At 42.3% G+C, this 26,832-nt stretch overlaps 1 protein-coding gene across 5 annotated transcripts in view; it reads right to left on the bottom strand.

Annotated features, from left to right (window-relative positions):
* Positions 1-26,832, bottom strand: part of gyg2 (glycogenin 2) — a 142,303-nt gene that overhangs the window by 1,387 nt on the left and 114,084 nt on the right. For 2 of the 5 annotated variants that reach the window (XM_060826876.1, XM_060826875.1), the window contains exons 8-10: positions 12,654-12,698; positions 7,147-7,233; positions 5,856-5,900 (exon numbers count right to left, since the gene is read on the bottom strand). In XM_060826876.1, coding sequence (XP_060682859.1) covers positions 5,856-5,900; positions 7,147-7,233; positions 12,654-12,698 — 177 coding nt within the window. Of the gene's footprint in view, positions 1-5,855; positions 5,901-7,114; positions 7,234-12,653; positions 12,699-26,832 lie in introns of all 5 variants that reach the window. The other 3 variants (XM_060826878.1, XM_060826877.1, XM_060826880.1) reach the window with 3 other exon arrangements.

Genomic DNA, 26,832 nt, shown 5'->3' with positions numbered 1-26,832 from the left:
ATTGTTATGTCTTTCTAAACAAGTGGGTAGGACTTCATCCAACAGATGGCACTTCTGAAAATATGCACCAGTACATCACTCCCACTCTAACGTGTTAGCCTAGATCAGAATTTAGCCTGGAATGTTCAAGTTACTAAAAAAAAGAGTTATGTTGCCGAACCTTTGTTTTTTTGTACACATCAGTACAAATGGAAGAATGCCCAATTTCACACCAAGGGGTTTGGTGGCACAGTGGCAAAATTAGTAATCCAGACACTCAGGTAAATGGACAAATCTCATGAGGGTATCTGGGGGAATTTAAATACAATTAATAAAATCTGGGATTGAAAATCAATTATTATAGAGATGTACAGCATGGAAACAAACTCTTCAGTCCAACCCATCCATGTCAACCAGATATCCCAATCCAATCTAGTCCCACCTGCCAGCACCCGGCCCATATCCCTCCAAACCCTTCCTATTCATATACCCATCCAAATGCCTCTTAAATGTTGCAATTGTACCAGCCTCCACCACATCCTCTGGCAGCTCATTCCATAAATGTACCATCCTCTGTGTGAAAAAGTTGCCCCTTGGGTCTCTTTTATATCTTTCCCCTCTCACTCTAAACCTATGCCCTTGAATTCTGGACTCCCCGACCCCAGGGAAAAGACTTTGCCTACTTACCCTATCCATGCCCCTCATAATTTTGTAAACCTCTATAAGATCACCCCTTCAGACTCCGACGCTCCAGGGAAAACAGCCCCAGCCTGTTCAGCCTCTCCCTGTAGTTCAGATCCTCCAACCCTGGCAACATCTTTGTAAATCTTTTCTGAACCCTTTCAAGTTTCACAACATCTTTCCGATAGGAAGGAGACCAGAATTGCATGCAATATTCCAACATTGGTCTAACCAATGTCCTGTACAGCCGCAACATGACCTCCCAACTCTTGTACTTAATACTCTGACCAATAAGGGAAAGCATACCAAATGTCTTCTTCACTATCCTAACTATCTGTGACTCTACTTTCAAGGAGCTATGAACCTGCACTCCAAGGTCTCTTTGTTCAGCAACACTCCCTAGGACCTTACCATCAAGTGTATAAGTCCTGCTAAGATTTGCTTTCCCAAAATGCAGCATCTCGCATTTATCTGAATTAAACTCCATCTGCCACTTCTAAGCCCATTGGCCCATCCGGTCCAGATCCTGTTGTAATCTGAGGTAACCTTCTTCGCTGTTCACTACACCTCCAATTTTGGTGTCATCTGCAAACCTATTAACTGTACCCATAGAGTGCTGCAGCATGGAGACAGGCCCTTTAGCCCAAACTGGTCCATGCCGACCAAAATGTCCATCTACACTAACCCCATTTCCCTGCACTTGGCCCATATCATTCTGATCCCTTCCTAGCCATGTATTTGTCTAAATGTCTTTTCAATGTTGTTAATGTACCCACCTCAACCACTGCCGCTGGCAGCTCATTCCATATACGTACCATCTTCTGTGTAAAAAATGTTGCCCCTCAGGTTCCCTTTCATCCTTTCCCCTCTAACCTTAAACTAATGCCCCCTAGTCCTTGATTTCCCAACCCTGGGAAAAATACTGAGTGCATTCACCCTATCCATGTGTCCGTGGTTATGGGAACAACCATCAACGATGATCGTAAATACTGGTCTGGCTCACCAAAGATAAAAGGTAATGTCGCCATGGTCCCAGAGGAGCACATGGCTGCTCTCCAATCAGAGAGACAAGGTGGTTGTTTAACCTGAAATCCTTTAAACATTCATTAGCAGAATCACAGTGAAGGTGGTTCTCCAAGAGCGCAACAAGATCTTGATCAGGTAGTCAAATGGGTCAAGGAGTGGCACATAAAGTTTAATTTTGTTAAATGTAAGGTGTTGCATTTTGGTAAGGCAACTCAGGGCAGGAATTATACACTTAATGGTAGGCCCTGGGAGTGTTGCCAATCAGAGATACCTAAGAGTGAAGAAATCTTTGCCAGACATCTTGGTACCTTGTGCAGCCCAACAGTAAAACATTATTTGATAACACCCCTTTGAAGTGTGCTTCTGTGGTTTCTTTAACATGGGTTGTGCCAGGCTGGGCAAGATAGCATTGGGTGGGTGGAGGGGGCAGGGATTTGGTCAAAGCCTGGACCACTGGTGCCAAGAAAAATGGCACAGTTGCTTGAAATGGGGGCATAGGTAGGCAGGGCAGTGAAGGAGGTGCTTGGCACACATGCCTTCATTGGTCAGATCATAGAGTATAGGAGTTGGGATGCCACATTGCCGTTGTACAAGACATTGCTGAAGACACTTTTAGAGTATCGCATTCAATTTCAGTCGCCCTGCTATAGGAAAAATGTTATTATACTGGAAAAAAGCAGAAACAATTTCCAAGTGTGCTGCTGGGACTGGAGGGTTTGAGTTATTGGGATAGGTTAAGTAGGCTGGGGATTTTTTTCTCTGGAGCATAGGAGGCTGAGGGGTTTATCAAATCATGAGGGGCATGAACAGGATTGAATAGCCAAGGTCTTTTCCCTGGGATGGGGGAGTCCAAAACTAGAGGGTTTAAAGGAAGATTTAAAAGAGACATGAGGGTCAACTTTTTCCACAGTGTATGGAACAAGCTGCCAGAGGAAGAGGTGGAGGTGGCTACAATTGCAGCATTTGGACAAGTACATTGATGGGAAAGGTTCAGAAGAATATAGGCCAAATGCAGGCAAATGGTACTAATTGGCGCAGACGACTTGGATTGAAAGGTCTGTCCCCATGCTGTATGATTCTATGACTCTGTTATATAACTGGGATAAGGTGCTGATTTCCCGGAGCTCTCTCTATTCCTCCAATTCTGCTCTAATGCACATCTCCATTTCTCACTATGCTAATGGTGACTATACTTCTATCTGCCTTCACCCCAAAAACCTTAAGACTTGTCTATTTCTCCACATTCCTTTAGGATGGTAATTTGAAACCCACCTTTGCAACCAAATCTTTGCCAGACATCCTGGTATCTTGTGTAACTCACGGTAAGATATCATTTGATAACACCCCTTTGAAGTGTGCTTCTGTCGTTTCTTTAACATAGGTTGTGCCATGGCTGGGCAAGATGTCAGTTGGGTGGGTGGAGGGGGCAGGGATTTGGTCAAAACCTGGACCGTTAGTGCCAAGAAAAATGGCAGTGGTATTTGGCTACAGCAACAAAGATAATGCAAGCACAAAGTCTTTCAGGAGAGAGGGATAAGGGATGGAAGAAAAGACTGTGGAACAAAGATCTGCCCTTTAATTTCTGTTCTCCTGATGCTGGCTGGCTCACTGCATTCCCCAGATTTTGTTTTACTTTTCATGCCAACAGGTCCAGAACCACAGCTGACATTAACTTGCTCATTCTCTTGAGGGGCCAAATCGACATTCACATAAAAAAGTTGGCTTCAAAGTAAGAGGTGGGCAAAATGACAAGTGGTGTGGTCCATGGGTGCCCATCTACGGAAATGGTTCAAATTTATTCTGCTTCGGGTTTTGCCTCAGTGGTCATGTGAACAATGGCACTGTTTCAGTCGTAATCCCCTGGCTCCTCATCTCTCACTACACAGCCGTTTGAGTGTTTTAGGTGTGTCCCCTGTCCCCCCACTGTGTTGCAGTTTGTTATTTTCGACACTTTAGCCCATGTGATGCACGCTGTGGAGAGTCAGTCACTTGTTAAGTCAGAAAGCTTGATGATTATTAGCAACACCAGTGACGATTCCAAACGGTGTTAACATTTCGAGTCCAGTGACCTTTCTTCAGAACTGATTGCAGTTAGGAAAGGTTGTATTTATGTTGATGATAGATGCCAGAATGGAAAAGGAGTGAGTGGCTCAGCAGAGAAGGAACCAAGAGAGAGAATACAAGCAAGACAGCACGAGAGTGCAAGTGATTTCAGGATTGTTGATAGTAAGCCAGGAAAGTGGAGAAGCTAGATGGGTGATAATGGAGACTATGGGTAGTTGAAAATGGATTGGGCATGCTGAAAGCAACCCATGACAGGACAAGAACTAGGTTGTGGGGGTGGGTAGTAGTCATGGAAGGAAACTGTCATGCTCTAAAATGCTTAAAGTGGAAGTTGAGTCCTAAAGGCTGTAATGTTTCCAAATATCAGATAAGGTGTTGCTCATCCATTAGCATTGCAGGTTGTAGATATTTTACATGAATGTGTTCAGATACATAATGACACACCTCTGGAGCAGGTCAGGTTTGAACTCAGGCCTTGCAGCTCTGAGGTAGGGTCACTACCTTTGTGTCATATAAACCACATTGTAAAAAGGTGAACATTTGCTTTTCTCAGGGCAAACTCCAGCACCTCTAAAGCTCTCCCCATCCTAGTCCCAAATGAGTCTTGCCCTCCTCCCACCTCACAAACACTCAGCAACGAACCCTCCTCCTCAACTGAGATGACATGCGAGTGGGTCCTAGCAAGTCTCTACTGATTCCCGGATGCCTGGCCACAACCATTGCAACTGCTACTCTACCCCACAGTTGGGAAGACATATAGACCCACATTCCTCATGGGCACAGTCTCACTGTTATATAAGTCTCTGGTCACAATGATCCAAAACATGCTATCGTTTCTGATCCACCAAACCCACAAAAAGAGAGTTTCTGTCTCAGTGGTAGTCTCATGGCCAGAAGGTGCAGCAAGTGGGTGTGAACCCCACTCCACAGACCCTGAGCAAAGAGAGACTAGGACTTCAATTCTGAATTCTAGTTTGACACTCTGCTGAATAACAGTGTCTGGTGGATCCCAGCTGGGGTACTGTGTGCAGTTCTGGTTACCACAGTACAGGAAGGATGTGAAAGTGCTGGAGAGGATGCACAGGAAACTCACCAGGATGTTGCCTGGGCTGCAGCGATTCACCTATGAGGAGAGACTGGGGCTATTTTCCTTTGAGCAGGAAATGGTTCAGTGGGGAAGTGATTGAGGTGCACAGAAGTTCTGAAGGCCACCGACAGTGTAGAAAGGAAGAAACATTTACCCTTGATAGGGGGTTCAATAACTGCAATGCGCAGGAGGTTTAAGAGAGGATTTAAGATAAAAGTTTATTCAGCCAGTATGGTGGGTGTCTCAATCGCACTGCCTGAAAAGTGTGATGGAGTTGGGAACCATCACAACATTTAAAACTACTTAGAAAAAACATCATAAATAGCATAAACAATGAATAGTCAAGAGCTGGAAATGGAGATTGATGTACCTCGGTGCTTGATGATTGGTGTAGACACTTTGGACCTGAAGGCCTCTATCCATGCTGCAAACCTCTGTGACTTAGTGGGTGTGCACATCTCAAAATATCAATGTCTGGAGACTGTACATCCTCTTTGCATTTGCGACTGGTACCCCAGTCAGCCTTATTCCATACAGCCATTATGGCACAGAAGGTGAACATTCATCCATCAATACCAGTCTACTAATCAGTCTGTGAACCCTTCCCTCCCACCTTACTGAGTCCTTCCTTCGAGAATAGTGAACTCAGCACCGCCCTCCTAACCTGCAATCCTCTTCCTGACCTCTCCGCCCCCACCCCACTCCGGCCTATCACCCTCAGCTTGACCTCCTTCCACCTATCCCACCTCCATCGCCCCTCCCCCTAGTCCCTCCTCCCTACCTTTTATCTCAGCCTGCTTGGCTCTCTCTCTTGTTCCTGATGAAGGGCTTATGCTCGAAACGTCGAATTCTCTATTCCTGAGATGCTGCCTAACCTGCTGTGCTTTGACCAGCAACACATTTGCAGCTGTGATCTCCAGCATCTGCAGACCTCATTTTTTACTCGAAGATATGTACAAGCAATGGAAGATTTATTTTTTAAAAAGCCTCAGTTCTACATTGTGAAAAATACACTTACTGGTTTACTTGGCTCAGGTGTGACAGGAGGTGTAATTTCAGTTTCCTAAGTGAAAGATTGAATAAACAAATCAGTATTCACATTTTCAAAAGAACCTATGATTTACACGATTGATTAATTGGTAGTTTTGGCCCAGTTTTCCAAAGTACCCTGAACCAAGCAGTCATGAATTGAACTGAGATAAACCTTTACTTTTTTTTCTTCTTATTTATGACTTCAGTCATTAATATGGGCGCTGTGGTATGGCAACATCTAAAACTTACATTTTTGTAAAAATATCCATGACAATAAATTGCTATTCTGTTCGAATTCAAATTCTAATTTTCACCATATCAGGTTCTGTGACTTTAGACTGGAGCTATAATGCTGACGTTTGGCCTCTCTGTTCATTTATTTTCAAGTTATTCGAGAGAATAGTCTTGTGTTTTGGTCAGTGATTGATTTAATTACTTGTTGCTATTAGCAATCTGGCCTTGGCACCTCCAAAGTCAGTGAACTACTCCAGGACAGAAGGCCTATGCAGAAAAAGTGCAAGAGTACACTATTCAGACCCTCAAACCTGCTCCGCCATTTAATAAGATGGCTGCTGATCAGTTTATCGAATGCATTTTACTCCAATTCAACTCAGCAAGTAGTAAATACTTTGCTGGAGGTGGGGAGGAGAGGTGGGTGAGGGACCTTGTGAAAGATAGGGGCAAAGCATAGCTTAGTATTGTTTTTGGTCAAGGACAAATACACCTGAAAGAATGACATGGCAAGGAAATTTTTAAAAGTGAGCAAGATAAATTAAAGAGGACGGATCTGAAGTTGGCATGCACTGATCAACATAGCTTCAGTAACAATTCTGCCTCAATAGACAGCAGCTACCATGCTACGTTCTGTATCAACTACAACACAACACTGGGGCAGTTACCATCGAGTTAGCTGTGCTCCCCAGACGACAAACGCACACAGCAATAGAATTAGATTGTGATATAGATGTTTAAGAGGGAAGATCAGGGAGACACAATTGAGTAAGTCAAGCAGTACTCTTGTCATGACACCCAATACTCAACTGATATGGTAACACAGTCTGCTTTACACAGTCTGCTTTACACAGCATCAGCTCACAATCTTTGATTAGAGTTTTAAGGCAATTACACCTAAAAAGTTTGTATTAAACTCTTAGTGCAATGTTGTTGATTAACATTGCCCAAGCATTAGAGAGCAGGTTAGCTTATTTTGTAAAAGAGGCTGGGTAATTGAGAGGATTGATTTACGCGGCTAGTTGCAGTCTGATATTCACATGTACCATCTCCAAAGACGTCGTAAGGGGTTCAGCGAGTAACGGCACATTCGGTTCTTTTACATTGTCATTAGGTATATATGCAAAATAGTGCTGTTGAAAATAAGGAGAATGATTTGTAAATGTCATTTTATCACACCGGGCTTAATCTCTACCATGCCATTTAATTGCTACAATATATAAATGTCATATTTTTCTTCTAAAAAAAAAACAACCAAAAATCAATTCTGATTATAGATTCTTGCAACATTGCTACTAAGGTTTCTGTGTAATGCATATTTAATGTTAGAAACTAAAGGAGATCGGAGGACAAACATTTTCACCTAGAGAGTGGTAGAGTTATGGAATCTGCAGCCTGAGGGGGTGGTGGAGGCAAGTACTCTCATAACATTTAAGAAATATCTGGATGAGCACTTAAAATACCAGGACACAATCAGTGATGGAACAAGTTCAGGTAAGTAGGATTAATGTAGTTTTATACTTTTTAGTCAGCACTGACACGGTCTACAGAGTGTCACAGTGGCTCAGTGATTAGCACTGCTGCCTCAGTTCCACAGACCAGGTTCCACCTTCAGGTGACTGTGTGAAATTTGCATGTTCTCCCTATGTCTGTGTGAGTTCCCTCCAGGTGCTCCTGTTTCCTCCCACAGTGTAAAGATATGGAAGTTAGGTGGATTAGCCATGGGAACTACAGGAATAGAGAGCATTGGGTGGTCATTATGGACTAGAAGGGCCGAATGGTCTGCTTCCATACTGTAGGGATTCTATGAATGGTGAGCTGAGGGCCTGTTTTTATGCTGTATGACTCTATGATTAAAATAATGCCTTAGCTTAAGGACAGTTTATCAATTAGCCACTTAGTGACCAAATTAACATTGTACCTCTTTGCTCAGTATGAAAGCTGACAGTTCTGTGCCAAGACAAGCAGTTAAAAAGCAATTAAGTTATAATAAATGCTAGTTTTGACATTTTCCATGATAATTGTGTCCTAAACCAGGTGAAGTATAAAGCTTTACACTCAATGGCAGACAAACAACGAACAACAGGAGGCCATTTGAGCCTTCTCCACCACTCAACATGACCTTGGCTGGTTGGATCTTAACTTCAACTGTACCTTCTTGAATAGTCCCGATAATCCTTCATGGTAATTAAGGATTTACCCCTTGATAATTAAAGATCTTTCTACTTCTGCATTAAAAATAAAGATTCTGCCTTTTGAGAATGGAATTCCAAAGACTCTCAACCCTCAGAGAGAAAAAAAAATGCTTCTGCATCTCTGTTTTAAAAGAACAGCCACTTATTTTTAAACCCTGACCCCTAATTATAGATTAGCCCACAGAAGGAAACATCCTTTCAACACCCACCTGGTCAAGTCCCCTCAAGATCTTGTATGTTTGTCACATCTGACTCTTCTAAATTATAGAGGATACAGGCCTAGCCTATCTGCCTAAGCCTTTCTTCAGAATACAGTCTGCTCTTTCCAGGTAACAGTCCAGTAGATCTTCTCTAAATTGCTTCCAACACATTGTCATCTTTCTCAGAGTACAGTGGCCAATACTGTACACAACACTCTGGATGCGGTCTCACCAATGCTGACGCATAGCCTCCTTAATCTTGCATTCAGTTCCCTTCGCAGTACAATCTATTAGCTATCCTGATTATTTGTTATACCTGCATACTAACCTTGTGATCCATGCACTTTGACTCACAGATCTCTCTGCAACAATATCTCATCATTCAGATAATATGCTACTTTTTTTTATTCTCTCTGCCAAAATGGACATTTATTCTATTTGACAGATCATGTTCTTGATTGTTATCTTATTTACGGGATGCAGAATTACACGTGTCCTCACTACCTGACAACAGCCCCATGGAGCCCTTTGGATTCTTTTGATGTATCTAACTTAGTCTGTTAAACCAAATTGATCCAACTTTAAAACAGTGTTAGCACCAATAAAGGCACTGTAACAGAATCCCACAAGAAACTTACCAAGTTCAAATGAAAAAGTGATTTTAGAGGGAGTTGATGCACTACAGCTCCTGCAGTGCCCACAAGTCATGGCACAGTCTCTCTTCTTACTATTTCAAGAAATCATTTAAAATAAGGGCACACAAATTAAACCAAAAGGTGGAGCAAATTAAACAGCCCCCTTAAGAGCACTGGAACCCTGGACCAAAATATTAAAGAAAACTTTGTAGGGTAATTATGCACACCAGCTCCTGTTGGACCCATTGTCACCTTTATATTATCTTAATTAAGCCAATCAAACAGAACTAAACTAAACAAATGAAAGCTTCTTAGAAATGGACACTGTAATGAAAGAAAATTCTAAAAGAAAGCTTACAAATTTAAAGTTTGGCCATGGGGATGGTTTTTGGAGAAACCATGACCATTTCCATCCAGAAGGTCATGGGCAGCAGATACATGGGAACACCACATCCTGCAATTCTCTTCCAAGTCACTAACCATCCTAACTTCTAAATATATTGTATTCCTTCAGTTTCGCAGAGTCAAAATCCTGAAATTTCCTCCCTAACAGCATTATGGGTCTACGTACAGCACATGGACAGCAATGGTTCAAGAAAGCAGCTCACCACCACTCCCTCAAGTGCAACTAGGAATGGGCAATAAATGCTGACCCAGCCAGCATTGCCCATGACCCATGAGTGAAAACAAAAAGCCTACCTATAACTGCTCTACTTATTTAAACAATTTTAATGTGTATCTTCATATAATCAACATATTATTAAACACAACATAACCAAAAGTGCCATTTGGTTCGACTAAATCACAAACATTTAATTTTATAAAGTTTAAGGTGGCTGAAAAAGAAACTTATTTTTGAATAAACTTTGCTTCGTGATTGGGTTATAGAGGTCTTTGAAGACGGCATTCTTCAAGTGCATTAACATTTTGTGTCAGTGAAAGGGCACAGACTTGGAAGTTTGTCTCAAAGAAGTTCAAGACTTGGAAAAGGTATCATGTTTGGATACCACCATGTCTTAGCACACTCTGTTTAATTCCAGCGTTGCTTCCACACTGTTGTGGAAATTCAAATCCCATTGTGATGATTATCAATATTTTTTGTACCAGTGCATGAGAGTTTATTGATATATGTTCATACAAAGCTAACTCTACCAGCTCCAATTTACTAACTGTAAAGTAAGCAACTTAACTTGCGTTCTGCAATCAATTGTGCAGTCTCACACATTTAGTTGTGAAATAGACTCAAACTTTGAGTCAGGATCTACCAACACAAATAACTCAGCTCGAATGGGTCTCTCTCTCAGTCATTCCACAATGAGACATATGAGAACTCACTTGCACAAGCAGTCAGGATAACTACATTTGGGTGAGCTTGATAAACGCAGATGGGAACAGGATGGAGTATCTTGATGGGGCTGAGATAAAGGAGGGGTGGGAGGTGGCTGGACTGAAGCATAAACATTTCCTCAGCCTTGTTGGCTGCTGAGGCAAATATTATTGCAATGGATGCAAGAATCCTGTGTGAAGGGAGATCAGGGAGAGTGGACAGAGATTCCTAGTGGAGAAAGTGAGGTCTGCAGATGCTGGAGCTCAGAGCTGAAAATGTGTTGCTGGAAAAGCACTGCAGGTCAGGCAGCATCCAAGGAACAGGAAATTCGACGTTTCCGGCATAAGCCCTTCTTCAGGAATCTGCCCGAAACGTCGAATTTCCTGTTCCTTGGATGCTGCCTGACCTGCTGCGCTTTTCCTGCAACAGAGATTCCTAGTGGGGCATGATTGAAACAAAAGCACGTGAGACAATCTAAATCGCAAAATATAGAAAATGGTGGAAGATGTACAGTAATGGAAAAATAATCTGTTGATCATACAGTGGTTGGATAAGATGACGTCTGACACAGGCTCTCAAACCCACAGACAAGTGAACTTTTTGCTGCACAGATGCTGACTGAAGGCCTTTAGGATCTTTTGTCCAACGAATAGGACATCAGGTCATGACCTCTCGAATATCTGTATCTCCCGAAGGAATCTGCAATTTCTATAGGAGGATGGGGGAGATGGACACTGGCAAATGGGATATGGCTGCTGAGGGCTGAGACAGCTGAAGGATGATCATAAATGAAGCATGGAAATGGGGGAGGGGATCAGCTGGCCAAATAAAGGGACCAGACAACAAAAGGCCAGAGAAACATGCAGCTTCCCAGCCCACTGCCTTCTTCCACAGCATACATAGCTGAGCCTTGGGGCTGTTGGTTATATTAGGGAATGCTTTGCAGAATTAATGCGCAGCACGGTGGCACACAGTGGTTAGCACTGCTGCCTCACAGCTCCAGATATCTGGGTTCAATTCCCGCCTCAGGCAACTGTCTGTGTGGAGTTTGCACATTCTCCCAGTGTTTGCCTGGGTTTCCTCTGGGCGCTCCGGTTTCCTCCCACAGTCCAAAGATGTGCAGGTTAGGTGAACTGGCCAGGCTAAATTGCCCGTAATGTTAGGTGTAGCAGAATGGGTTTGGGCAGGTTGCTCTTCGAAGGGTCAGTGTGGACTTGTTGGGCCGAAGGGCCTGTTTCCACACTGTAAGTAATCTAATCTAATTGGTCAGCAAGATGCAAACCAGTATCTTGTAGACAGAATTGCTATTGTTGCTGACTAAACTGCAGTGTATTTCCAGAACTTTCTGTTTCTCCATCCGAAGAGTTGTACTGAGAGAAAGTGAGGACTGCAGATGCTGGAGATTAGAGTTGAAAAGTGTGGCGCTGGAAACACACAGCAGATCAGACAACATCCGAGGAGCAGGAGAGTCAACGTTTCGGGCATAAGCCCTTCATCAGGAATGTATGCCAACATTAAACCTATCAGCCCACCAGTCAAATGTAAGAGTAAAGAAAGCTCAAAGCCAACATTGTGATAAAAGTGGGCAATAAGGGTTTTGATTCGCAATTGTCACTTTAATCAGTATAAATCCTGATTTTTGTACAATCAATAGATGATGATGATGTAAAGTTTTAGAATTTCTTTATACATACAAATTGCTAACTATACATGCTGCAGATATCCACAAAACACTGGACCACTTTAAACACTACAATTCAGCACTCCCAACCACGGTCACCAGGAATATCATGGAATCTTCTAGAATTGAAGATTAACCTTCAGGATACAGCTGCAAGAAACCCAGGTCAAAGAACATTGATTTTATAACCTATTTAGAAAGCTTTCTTTCAACCTTCTCATTTACTGTAAAGAAAATATTGGGACATGAGGAAGAAACGCTGACTGTTTCACCAATTGTCAAGGTTACTGCAATTGGCTAACAAAGCAATCGTCCCCTTCCTCACTGGCCAGAGAAGACAACCAGGTGATGGAGGATGCTTTCAGGAGGAGAACATTCAAGCTGAGCAGGAAACCCGGTCTGCCACACTTGCAGATAGAGTGCACAACGAGCAGCACTGAATCAGAAGTTATAATGTAACACACTTATAAATTATTTGAGAATTCAAAAATATGCCTCAGCAAATAAATACTTACTTGTTTGGTTAACATGGAACGGCCAGCGGTTATCTTTTCTCTTTTCTGAAATGGAAAATTGTGCAAACAATTTTTTTTATTAATTTAAATAAATTAATTAATTTAACCTTTTAAAAGGTTATTTATGACTTGCATTAAATGAAGTGAATAAATTATATTCTTTTTTTTCTTAACTGGTGCTGCATTCATAGGCTTCCATCACTTTCCATTTTCTCTTCAAAACTGAAAAACAATGGTCCTTGCCTGAGGATAAATTCCACCTCCTGTCAGTCTAGCTCTGCAGACACAGTACCCAAAACCGTAATGTAGTCCCAGTCGGCAGAGGCCTGGGCATGGCCTAATTGTTGCGCTCACCAAGACCAGCTGCTAAAATTGAACAGAAGCAACTCGAGTCGGAAAAGGGCCAAAAACGTCGTTACTTGTGAGGTTAGCATCCATTTTCCAAGATTGAAGAGTCTGTTGGCATTCACCACGAAATCAAATGCAAGAATACATCCTTCATGGGATAGAGTGAAAAGGTATTGCTACCTACAAACCAAAGCTTGACTACTGCTAGTATTTAACTAGAGGTCAGAGAAGGAAAACCAAGAAGTTCAAGATGTTGGAGAGAAAAAAAATTAAGCCATTCAGATATTGTTCTAGTGCTAGTATCACTAGACTGGCAACCCAGAGGCTCAGATTCTGCTCTGCAGACATGGATTCCAATCATTATGGTGGCTGATGGGAGTTTAAACTCAATCAATAAATCTGGAATATAAAACTAGTTACAGTAATGGTGGCCATAAAGCTACCATTGGAGAAAAATCAGATTTGATATTCTCGTCCAATATGGCATTTCCTTAGTACAGTTCTGAAAAATCATAGCAGACTCAGGACACTGATTCCATTTCTCTCTCCACTGATGCTGCCAAACCTGCTGAGTGCCTCCAGTATTTTATTTCATAATTCTAGCAACAACAGTTTCATAATAATAAAAGCAACACACTATCATGGACTGTCCTAAGAACCCATTGGATGAACTTGTGACTCTTGAGGAAGGAAATCTGCTGTTCTTATTTGATCAGGCTTGTATGTGACTCCCAGCCCACAGCGTTATAATGACTCTTAACTGCTCTTTGAAATGGTCTAGCCAGCAACTCAATTCAAATAGCAATTAGCAATGGCAATAGTTTCTGGCCGTGCCACTAACATCCATATTCCACAAACAAATGATGAGATCGTGCAAAATGTAACATTTCTATTTTTCAAAAGAAATCCGTTAGGATTTGGCTGTCACCGCCCAGACCTTCAACTATTGCCCATCTCTGGTTAATGAGAGAATGTAGTAGTCGACTCAGATTTCTATCTGTGTGGGACTGGAGTCACATATAAACCAGACCAAGATGGGAAGCAGGTTCTATTTGCCTGAAGACATTAGTCATCCAATTAGTCATGTGGTTGTTGTACAATGTTCCGTCAGCGTCACATCACCTTTACAGTTACCAATTCTTCATCCACTGGATTCAAATTCATCAACAGCCAGAGAGTGAGACCCTCTGGATTGTTAGGAGGCTAGTAAGGTAACCACTTCAATGCCTTGAAGGAAACCAAAACAGTGACGATATCGAGCAGGAAGGGAAAATGGCTCTGAAGCATTGTGACCACAAGCCAAACAAACAATGATTGTAGCTGAAATTTTCAGCTGTGATCTCCAGCATCTGCAGACCTCATTTTTTACTCAAACAATGATTGTACCTTAACACCAGCCTAACGCTTAGACTACTTGAGAAGAGATTTAAAAGTCAAGCACCTGGTTCAGGCAATTTTTTTTTTCAGAAAAAACTAAAAAGCCTTCAGAAAAGAAACGTTACCCTGAAATGAAAAGTGACCACCACAAGAAAAAAAAGGCACTTTCCTAAACCAAATAGAAGGCAAGTGAGGTGGACTGTACAGTGTACTTTCACAAACTAGTCACAAGTATTGCTGAATAAAACAGAGAGGTTGTCAAAGTTTTTGACTTGCACTGATCAAGATACAGGACTGTCAAAGATTCAAGCAAAGATTCAAAAAAACAAAATTAATTTGCATTGACTTTGGCTTATCAATTTTTTTAAACCTCATTTATATTTTCAAAGTTTGTGAGAAGATTTGTAGCTCAGGTGCTCGTTGTTGTGGTTCTGTTCGCCGAGCTGGGAGTTCTTGTTGCAAACATTTCGTCCTCTTTCTAGAAAGGGGACAAAACGTTTGCAACAAAAACTCCCAGCTCGGCAAACAGAATCATTTGTATTTTATTTTTCTTCATGTTTCCAGTGCATTGGCGTTCAGATGATTAGAAAACCTTTGCTGCCCACATTTTAAAAATGCTGTTCACCTTTTCTTGACTTAACTCAACCTAAATGGAAAAGAATAGAAATGACAGTGTAGCCTTCTAGAGCATTTCTGAAAAATAATTCACAAATTGTATTAGTCATGGTTACTTACTGATGTCAGATGTTGATGTGGAGGTGCCTGTGTTGGGCTGGGGTGGACAAAATCACAAGTCACACGACATCAGGTTATAGTCCAACAGGTTTATTGTAAATCACAAGCCTTCAGAGCACTACCCCTTCATTAGGTGAAGGCTTCAACTGATGAAAGAGCAGTGCTGCAAAAACTCGTGGACTATAATCTAGTGTCATATGACTTCTGACAATGCCAGATTTTGCAATAACAATCAAAAAAGGTACGTCAGTAAGTAAAAATAACTGCCTTTACATTAAAAATTAGTTATTCCTTTGGGAAATAGAAATCAAATTCTCAAACTGCCACAGAGGGATTTTAAACGCTTGTGATCCAGATTATAGCCAGTCCACTAACACAACTATACGGCTGTAGTTTTTGGATATTGGTTGAATCCTGATGACCAGTCAGGTCCAGTTGAGGTTATACCCATAAAGCAGACTGAATCAGAATCACAAAAGATATGCAGGAAAACAATTGCAGGCGTACAGTCAATCATCAAGCTTTCCCATTCTTACCTGGCATACAGGCATGGTACGACCTACAGGCTTCACCAACCAACCTTATATATTTTAAATACAAGAGACTGTGACCATTTAAAAAAAAACAATTACTTCTAAACGGTTTCATTAAATGCTGTGCGTGATGTTGATAGCTAATGTTGCCAAGTATTAGATTGTCAGCTAATTCTATTTTGAAACCTAAGTGGGTTGTTGAGAGGATTGATTTACGAGGTTAGTTGCGGTCTGATTCTCACATGTACTGTCTTCTCAGCTGGCTTTCTGGTTGGAAGGGTTACACCATATCTAATAGATGCAGGTAATGATAATTTCTGTTAAAAATAAAGAAAAACGATCTGTAAATCTCAATTCTTCACATCAGATTTGTCTGTACTGTGCCATATTGTTATTGCTATTGCACATAATAATAAAGGTTATATACTACAGATATGAAACCCGAATTAAGATGAGTTTCATCTTTGCAACATTGTCACTACACTCTGTGGAGTCTAAATTCTATGGTAAGAATCAGACAAAAATCCAAAACTTAACCTCAGGATAGTTTTAATAAGTTGCTCCACAGGTGGAAAGTGGCATTGTGGAGAAGCTACCAGTTACAGTCTCAGTGTGTAAGAAAAATACATGAACATATTAGGAATAAATCATTTATCCCTTTAAGTGTGTCTTGCTAATTGATCTGATTGTGGCCTCTCATACACTTTGGCTCCCGTGTCATTCAAGAATCTCTCTAACCCCAATTTCAAAACATTCAAAGACCCTACCTCAACTGCTCCTCTAGAGAAGCAAATTCCACAAACTAATGACTCTAAGAGACAGCATTCCTTCACATTGCCATCTTAAATAGGAGTCCCTGTAGTTTAATGTGCTCCTCAGTTCTAGTCTCCCTCATTGGGAGCAGGGGCTTGACAGGATACTTGACAGGGGATACCTGAACAACTTTGACTTGGGAGGTGGGTTTGGATGGGTGAGTCTCACGATATTGAATCAATCATTTAGGATGGACAAGAGGAGAAACGTCTTCACTCAAAAGGCACATGAATCTTTGGTATTGTCAATCCCAGAAGGTTGTGAGTGCTGCTGGGTCACGTCTATTTGAGACCATGATAGTCAGACTTTTTTGATCTTTCAGATTACCATTGGATGTCGGGAGAGGGTGGGAACGTGGAGTCATTTGAAGCTGTATTGAATAGTGAAGGCAGCTCAAGGGAACAATGGGTCTTACTTTCTCTCTTACTGTCGATCTTCTTAATCCATTGAAAATGACAAGAAAATTCCAAAATTTATGCCAGAATTATAATAAATACTATTTTCAAACTAATAGAAATTGAAGCGAATTGACCAAAATAAAATCACCAACACTTATATTCATCCAGTTTGCCTAGCAATAAAGGTATATGATGTATCCTTTGAATTAAGCAATGGGAACAAACAATACAGACAAGTGCCCCAAGCCATACCCACCAGTCAAATATCAGGACAACGTAACAGTGGTTTCTGTTCAAGGCTGTGACCCCCTAGTCTTAGTTTCACCTGCTAATGGAAACAACCTTCCTGCTTCGATAAGATTCCCCCATCACATACAGGCCTGATCAGGTAAGGACAGCAGATTTCCTTTCTTAGATAAAAAAAAACACCCAAGCCAAAAGGCAACTGATTTCTGACCCTGACATTCCTTGGACTTTTGCTGAGGCCGGCTCAGAGTATGCACCACCAGAGGCGATACACTAGTTAAGCCCATCCCTATGGCACAGTGTTTCAGTGATTAGCACTGCTTCCTCATAGCACAGGGACCGAGGTTCAATTCCACATTAGGACCTGGGTTGAATTTCACCCTCAGTCGACTGTCCGTGTGGAGTCTTCACAGTCACCCTGTGTCCGAGTGGGATTTATCCGGGTGCTCCGGTTCCCCCCGACAGTCCAAAGATGTGCAGCTGCCCACAGTGTTCAGGGATGCGCAGGCTGGTGGGTTAGCTTTGTGAAATGCAAAGGAAATGACGGAGATGGAACAAGTCTGAGTGGGATGCTCTTCAGAGGGTCAGTGTGGACTCGATGGACCAAATGGCCTGCTTTCGCACTGTAGGGATTTTATAGCTCGGACCCAGGTACCCCTCCCATTTTGAACTGGCCAGTTTGTTCACTACACATTCCTTTCAGCTACTGGTTGGAATGGGACTGTTTTTACTGAAATACACATTTCCAATTCTTCCAAACCTCATCTTTTTGAAACCTGCTCTCCAAACCCTCCCATCCCCTAAGCAAAAGGGTTAGGCTTTAAAAGGTTCTAATGACCAAATCGCTCAATATGTAAATGGTTTGAGTCCATCAGCACCTCAGGCAGGAACGAAAAGCAGCATGTGGCACAGCAGTTTCAACAGTGTTGAAGTCAGATAGCAGTGTACGGAAAGCTCTGCTCTGACTCCATATAGAGCCTGTAGTTCCTCAACAAAGGACCCATTTATCTGGTGTGTCTGGTAGGCCTGTGTTAGAGGCCAGCAATACCACAGTGCATGTGTCAAATTCTACCACCTCCCTACCAACCCTCTGAAAATATTCCCAGGAGCCTTCTGCCAATGTCGGCAGGATCTTTTCAGACATTAACACATTCTTGGGATTCCCTACAAATAAAAACAGACCCTCAATTCACTCAAAAGCCTTGAATGGAGATTTCCTGCTTCTTTCACCCCAACTAATTTCATGTTTTAATTATGAAACATATGATTCCTTCCAGTACTTCCCAATTTAATCATGCATCACAAGCCTATTTTACTTGAGGGAGAAAATACTAATGGACATTAAATAGCAAAATGTATTCAATATTACTGTTAATATAAACAAACTCCCAGGAAGAGAACATTCAGAGAAAAATATTACACTGGTTATCGTCTGATTATTTTGCTCACCATGTTGTGGTGGGAAAGCAGGTTAATCAAACATCTTTTTTCAAGTAAAACAAAATGATTGTCTGAGGCACAGGATGGAGATGGGGGTTAACACACTAGCCTTTCACCCTCTGGGATTCAAGCTAAAATCCAAGAATTTCGATCAAGGATTGATGACGCATACAATGATCACTTGTTAAATGAGAAAGATTCAATTGTACGTCCTGGTGACTATGATAAAAAATAATGCAGAAATCTTTGTTCAAAGGGTGAAAAATACAAAGTATTCAGGGGAAAAAAATTTGTGCAGATGTTTTGCATCAATTGAAACAGATCTGACAAAAAAAACGATGCAATGCATTTTTGCTTTTCAGAAAAATGGCCATTTTTTAAGAATTGGATTTACGGCCACCTGAGAATTTGACCAAACGGGAAGGGAGTGGATGAGGTCTTGTATCAGAGTAGGTAGCATTCCGTCTCTGACTGTATATTCAAGTCCTACTCTACAATGTGATGGTAACGGACCTGGAAATCTTTCCAAAAACGCCTGATAGCAGACAGTAGGTACGGGAGAGTTTCCTAGCCATGCTGCAGAAGGGAACAGCAAACCACTGCAGTATTCCGACAGGCATAGTCACAGATCAGAGTACATGGCCACCAAAGTCCTGTTAGAGCAAGGTAGCTGAAAAGAGGGGGTACCGGAATTATACTGATGCAGTACAAGCTTGTCGGAGATTGGGTGAAGCCAATACTCTGGCCTCTGTTTTAACCCCTTCTGCTCATCATTCCGCCCCACATTCCCCCAGGTCATTAGCAGCCTGCCCAGCGAGGAGGGGCTGTTGGAGATATTGAGTCTAGACTACATTACTTCTGTTTCTTCCTCGTGACATTTGATACAGATTGGCCTATGTGGAGTGACTATAACGAGGTCAACCAGCTGGAGCTCATGGAATGAATTCTCTGATTGGACCAGATTAATTGCCCCAATCAGGGAGACCTAGTTGACATAAAAGGATGAACATTGGGGATATTGAGCCCCGGGAATGCCTGACTCAGACAGAGGCAGTGTTATTGTCAAAGACGATTCATTTGTCAATAAAGGGTGATTGATAGTGGGATGCACTTTGATACTGACAGCTACTGCCCTAGTGTATGTGCAAAGGGTTAGATCACTCATACTATGTGGGCTATGATGAGGTCCATGCTGGGCCAGTATTGCAATAGAAGCCAGAACATGGTTTTGAAGCACTACCTGATCCAATAAAAGTCCTGGCTGAATATGAAGCAAAAAGAAAAACTCCATGCATGAACTCCTGGGATTCCTCCATCACATCTCCTCCCCATTGCATTTCCTGCTGCCACAGTCCCCCATGGAGTCAAGCAGAGGAATCTGGTTGGGTTTGGGAAAGTTAACGGGAACAGTTCAAGGAGGGCCAGCCAGCAAGATCTGTCAGAGGGGTGTGTCTGCTCTTCCAGCCTCCCCACACAACACAAAGTTCGAGGATCCCCTCCCCTTTCAAATTCAAGTCATTTGCAACAAGGTACAGGTAATCCTGGCTATCTGAACGTAGAGCGCTCCTATGTAACCTTTTGTAAGGCAAAATGGCATAAAATGAAGCAGCATTATTTTATATGGGAAAAATTTCGCCTTTTTACACACAAGTGAAAATCCCCTTCAGATTTCTTTTGGTTAGCGAAACAGTTGCTAATGTAGTAGTCAAGTGGCCTAAAGCAGACTTTCGAAAAGCAGGGGATACCTGTACGGCAAAATAGGGCAAGAAAAATCATGAAAGAACATGCAACTCACTTTTGTGTGGTCAACAGACAATTAGTCACATTTTACCTACCCAAATTTCAGAGTTTCTTATTTAACACAAGAGAAATGTGCAATTGTAGCCCATGTGATAAAGGGGTAAAAGCACAATTCCACACTCTCAGCATGGCCTACAAGTCTAGAGTGGGCCAGCTCAAACCTACCTCTCCTGCACTCAGCTCCTGCCAGGATATCACCACCTAGAAATTAAAAGCACCTCAGTTTCTCACTGCCAGACAGATGCTTACTTTTTTAACTGCCAATGGCTCAGGCAACAGCACATTTCTTTTCTAAATGAAAGACAGTGCAAACATAAGTATCTATTCATGCCACGGTTTTCAAAACAACTTTTGCAACTTACAGCAATTCAATAAGGAAATTTCCACTTTTTAAACAGATCGGGTCTTTAGTTGTTACCACAAAAGATTGTCTTCTGCCGCTGTCTTCACCATCCCCTTTAGAATTGAAAACCAAAATGCCCATGCCCATGGTCAGTTAGGGGTACACGTCCCCAACGTTCAGGCCAACTCTGCCGTTGCGCGCTTATAATTAGCTGGAGGGTTCATCTTCCTTTGTACCAAAGCAAGTTTTATAAACCCATATCTTTTCTTTTTCGAAATTTAACCCGAGCGGAAATTCTTGGACACCGCCCTGATGGGAGTTGAGTCGATGCTCTGTGTGCGATGATTTGTCCCACTATAAAGCTGAAGTTCTGTACAGTCATCACCAGCTTATAGCAACTGTGTCTCATTTCACAGTCATAAAAGCTGATCATTAGGTTACAAGTGGGACCATCAGCTTGCCCTGCCCCCTCACCGAGGTGAGTCTGCAGAGAGTAAGAGCTTACCTGGAATTTGATCGGATTGCAATAAACCCACAAGACAAACGTTTGGTAGCAATTAAGAACCAACAAAAAGAAGGCAAAAATTAGAAATCTGCACTCTACTTCATACCACAAATTGCTTAAATAAAACTAAGAGCAGTGGATACCGAAGATCGGAAACAAAAACTGCGATTGCTTAGAAACTCAGCAGGTCTGGCAGCATCTGTGGAAAGAGAAACAAAGTGAACGTCCAGTCACCTTTCTTCAGAACACAAAATGGGTCAGTGAACTCCCAAACGTTCAGTCTGTTTTTCTCTCCACAGATGTACTGGACCTGCTGATTTTCTCCAGCGCTTCCTGTTTTTGTCACAGCAAATCCCTGTTGGGTGCAATTTTAACAATTCACAGGAAAGCCATACAGAAACAGCATTAATCGCGCCTCCCGTCATGAAACGGTTGCAGCGCAAAAAGAGGCCATTTGGTCTATCACATCTCTGTCGGCTCTCTTTAAGTCAGGTAGGGCCACCTACTCCTCTGTCTTTTTCCCACAGCTCGGAAAATTGTCCTCTTTTCAGAAAACTAGTGCCAATAGAAAACCTGTCTACTCTGTCCGGACTTCTTAAGGTTTTGAACAGCTTGATCAAAATGCCTCTTAAGCTTTGCTCCCCAAAGCAGAATAGTGCTAGCTTCTCCAGTCTATACACATAACTGAATTACTAGAATCATTCTTGTAATTATCCTAAGCATCTTCTCAGCAAACTGTCTTATTCTCTAGTGACTGCAGCAGAGACTGCCAAGACCAGAGTGCAGCTCCTGAGCCTCACGCCATGATGGGAAACATAGTTGACCACCCAGGCATGAACAGTCACCTTTCAAGTTAGAGGGAAGCTACTATTCTGCATCGTAATGCCTTCCCAGAATCCCACATCAGCCCGACTCACTCTCCCACTTAATGAGTGCTTGTGTGTGTTTGGGTGCGGGGTGTGGGAGCGGTGGTTGGGGTTAACCACCGCTGGGAGATCAAGGCAGGGCCTCCCCTGGAACTGAGTGGGCCTGATCACCATGGTCACCACCATGATGGGCTCCACTCAATCCAGCCCACTATATGGTGAACAGGTTTCATTTGTGGTGTGCCTTTAGTGCACTAAAAAAAAACCCCAAGGTGGCTTCCTTCCACAGAAAGAAAATGGTTATTTAGCACGTCTTAATAAAAATGAGGAACGAGAGGTAGAAAGGCAAGGAAGTTTAAGCCACCATTGGTGAAGTAATTTGGATCAGGAACACTCATGAAATCAGAATTGGAAGACGGTCAAGGCAGGACCTGCCAAGTCATGTATCGTTGCTATCCTGACCTCCCATACCCTCATCTGATACAATGGCATGATGTGCGAGAAGTTCACAAAGCATTCTTTTTGCAGAAAAGTGATCAGATCCAAAAGGATTGCTTGAACTCTTAGTGGGACATTGCAATCTAAAATACGCCAAGAATTTGATTGTAAATTAAGTCAGTTTTTGTTTAGAAAAACCAATTGATTATTGAGAGCATTGCTTAATGCAGCTCGTCGCAGACAGATATTAAATGTACCATCTTCGCAGACGCCTTCTGCAGTTCATTTGCATATGGCAGACTCACAAATCTTACATGTCTGGCTTCATGCTGTGGAAAATAAGGAAAGTGAGCTGTAAGCCTCAACTCTTACACTGGCTTAGTCTCTACCACGTCAAATAATTACTACAACATTACACGATTTTTTGAAAAATCCTATTTTCCTCTTAAATAATTAATAAACTCAAATTAAAAATCATACTTCACACACAAGCTTTCTGTAGAATCCACGTTTCACAGTGGAGTAAAGCTACAGTCTGCAGAGGTTTTTGGCCAGGGATCCGGTTGGGTCAGCTTTACAGCGAAGTGCAGTCATATGTTAACAATGCAAGACCTGGCACTTTGTCAGAGAGGCGTCCTCTCACCTGGACAAGAGCACACCAAAGCTGAAACTATCATCATGCTTTTAATATGGACAGAGAGCGGTGATGCTTTCAATTTGCCTCATGAAGACATCATTTTAAAAAATGCAGAATCAAATAAAATGCTTGCCTTACTGGCAAATAAATAATGTTCCTTCTGGGCATGTCCCAGCCATCTGACTTTAATAACAATTTTACTGTTTAATTAGAATTTTCAAATTCTCTTGGACACGTCATAACTATTTATTGCCCTTGCTGACTCATCTATTGTTTCCACACATAGTCCAATAGCATTCAACCTTTTGTCACATACCACCATCTCTTTACAACTTTGTGATTTTGTCTACTGCACAGTCAACCTTCAGATTCTTGCAAAGAAGTTATTGTGTATCATCAAAGATATTGAATTGTCTGAGAAAGCAACATGTTGACCAACATCTATCAACAATCTTACAACATGATAGTAGTTACCACTGATAAAGAATCTGAACTGGACTATCCATATAAGCACTGTGGTTACGAGAGCAGGTCAGACACTCAGAATCCTGCATTGAGTAACCTCTCTACTGACTGCCCAGAGCCCGTTCCCCATCTACAAGATACAGATCAAGGAGTTATGATGGAATATTCTACGCTTTTGTGGATGAGTGCTGCTCCAACATTCAAGATGCTTGACACTACATAGAAGCCCTGTTGATTGGCATTACATTCACTGCCTCCAACACCAACGTTTAACAGCAGCAGTCCATACCATTTACAAGATGCATGCAGCAATTCATCAAGCTCCTTAAACTGCATCTTCCAAACTCATGATCATTTCTATCTAGAAAGACAGTGGGAGCACCACCACTTGCAAGTTCCCCTCCAAATCACCTACCATCCTGACTTGGGAACAACTTCCTTCAATGTTGTTGGTTCAAAAGCACGGAATCCTCTTCCAAATGACATTGTGGGTGTCTCTACACCAAATGGACTGTTGTGCTTCAATAATATATCAATCACCCACCACTTTCTCAAGGGCAGTTAGGAATAGACAATAAATGTCGGCCTAGCCAACGATATTTACATTCTATGAATGAATAAGAAAGGACTCAAAATCTGCCCATCCTGCTGAGTTTCTCCAGCATTTCCTGGCTTTTTTTTCATCCTTGCAGCCTTGCTGTTCAATATTTACACTAATAGCAGCCCATTCACCTGCAGTCCAAATAGTCCCCCAAGATGAATTGGCATATAGAGGAGTCCTTAATCATTGTTGAGTTAACCAACGACCTGTGCAACATATATGCAAATCATATGCAAACCAACCCTGAGTGACACACAAAAACAAACCAAAATGTTGCAGATGCTAGAAATCGGACATTAGAATGCAATGCTGCAATACAAAGATTTATATTGTTTGCACAGCCTGAACACTGCTTCACTCTCTAAGAATGCTGCCAGACCTGCTGAGTATTTCTACCATTTTCTGTGTTTAATCGTGATATTTCATTAATAATGGAAAGTTGCAGATCAACTCTTTACAACTTTGGAACAGAGATGCAAATGTTAAATGGATTGGGTTGGGAGAATACTGACTCACCAATTTAAGCCAGTGTAGCCCAGAACAATGCAAGATCACACTCTTAAGCTTCAAAGATTATTCCAAAGCAAAAGCAGACAGCCAGAAATAGGCCTAACTGGGGAGTTGACCTGAATCCTGACAAACAACTGCTCTTGCTCTCTGCTACTCAGGTACTGCCCATTCCCCAGGGAAGAGATTGGATGATATCTCTGCGACATGTATTGCTGAGCAATTACTGGCTGCCAGAAGTCCATTAAAGTGGGAAATCTGCACCTACTTGCTGAATACTCCAGCCATAAGGAAGCAAATTACAATGCGTAGAATCAAAGTGGACCAGTGATCCTAGTCATCCTCCAGTCTAGAAAGAGCCAGCAACAATATGGCCCCCAGGGTGTCCAGCTTCTTGACTTGAGCCCCTCAGCTGCTGCTTTGCTGACTGCGAACCCATCGATAGTCAAAGACACATCGGTTGGCTAATGGAAGAGATGGATCTTTCAACAAGTAACCCCAAGTATCTACGTTCCTCAACTACCCCAGTACTGATGCAAGCCACAGCAAGGCCCTTAAGCAAGAGTGGGGAAGGTAGCCAAACAAATTCTCTTGGTTGTAGTAAGGCGACCCTAATAACACCACACCTCCTCAAATACTCTCTACTACAACAGCCCTATAGATCTGAAGATCAGAAGGTCTTCAGCTATCGAGGGAAAGACGAGTGGAGCAGAGGTGAAGGAAGGTGTAGCAGAGAGACAAGACCAATCCTGTTTCATCTTTTCCCCACTTGGCAGAACGCAGTCAGGCTAGGGCTGGGGGGATTTAGCTGCAAGGCTAGACTGGACAATGTGGAGTTGTAGTAGATGTAATAACTTGGAGAAGCAATGTGCAAGTCACTCTCCTCTCTCAAGCTGCCCATTGTTAGTCAACCTTTGTCTCATTACACTATGGTATTTAGCAATATTTACTATCCTCATTCTTCAAAACACTGTGTAACAACACTCACTTCCAACAGTGGTGGCTTATACATCGTCAGCTTGGAATTCAATATGCTGCCTGAACTGCTGTGCTCTTCCAGCACCACTAATCCAGAATCTGGTTTCCAGCATCTGCAGTCATTGTTTTGACCTCGTTGATTTTAACCCTACTGCAAATCCTCTTGCAAGGATGCCTGCCTTGAAGAAGTTTTCCTCCTCTCTCTACAAGAATCTCAGGGAGTCCCTCTCCCACTGCAACTCCCAGGTCATTTCCCCTGCCCTGAAGCTCTTCAACCATGTCGTGAAACAAACACGGTCACCACTGCTCCCTCACCACCAGACGCCTGGAGGAAGAATGCCTCATCTTCCGCCTTGGAACACTTCAACCCCAGGGCAATAATGTGGACTTCAACAGTTTCCTCATTTCCCCTTCCCCCTACCTCACCCTAGTTCCAAACTTCGAGCTCAGCACTGTCCCATGAATTGTCTGGACTTGTCCTACCTGCCTATCTCCTTTTCCACCTATCCACTCCACCCTCTCCTCCCTGACCTATCACCTTCATCCCCTCCCCCACTCACCCATTGTATTCTATGCTATTTTCTCCCCACCCCCACCCTCCTCTAGCTTATCTCTCCACACTTCAGGATCTCTGCCTTTATTCCTTATGAAGGGCTTTTGCCCGAAATGTCGATTTCGCTGCACTTTGGATGCTGCCTGAACTGCTGTGCTCTTCCAGCACCACTGATCCAGAATCACAAAGTCTCAGTCTAACCTGGAATGAAATTCTACACTCCCATTTTTTTTCCCAACCTGTGGAACAACGTGGATATTTTGTGCAAAAAGTCTTAAAAAGATGAAAAAAATGCCGTTTCCAGGTTATTTCTATTTTAGGTTGAAACAATAAGCATGAACAATGACCCACTGGTGCTTTCACAGTTTACATCCATCTTGAACTATTTAAGAGGAAAACATGACTCTTACACACTATGTATCACAGCCAATGCTAAAGTCAGCTACCCTGCAAAGAAATGAAGGTTTATTTCTCGATACATGCTCCTCCAGCCAGTTTCTTCGCAAAATTCAAAGAAAAGACTTTCTACGCTTGTATTAATAGATTTTTTTGATAACCTTCTGTGATCACTGGGCCGCTGCTCGTTGGATGCTGCC

Source organism: Hemiscyllium ocellatum, chromosome 6 (assembly GCF_020745735.1).
Source record: "Hemiscyllium ocellatum isolate sHemOce1 chromosome 6, sHemOce1.pat.X.cur, whole genome shotgun sequence".
Taxonomy (NCBI): domain Eukaryota; kingdom Metazoa; phylum Chordata; class Chondrichthyes; order Orectolobiformes; family Hemiscylliidae; genus Hemiscyllium; species Hemiscyllium ocellatum.
This window is presented reverse-complemented; position numbering and strand designations above follow the sequence as displayed.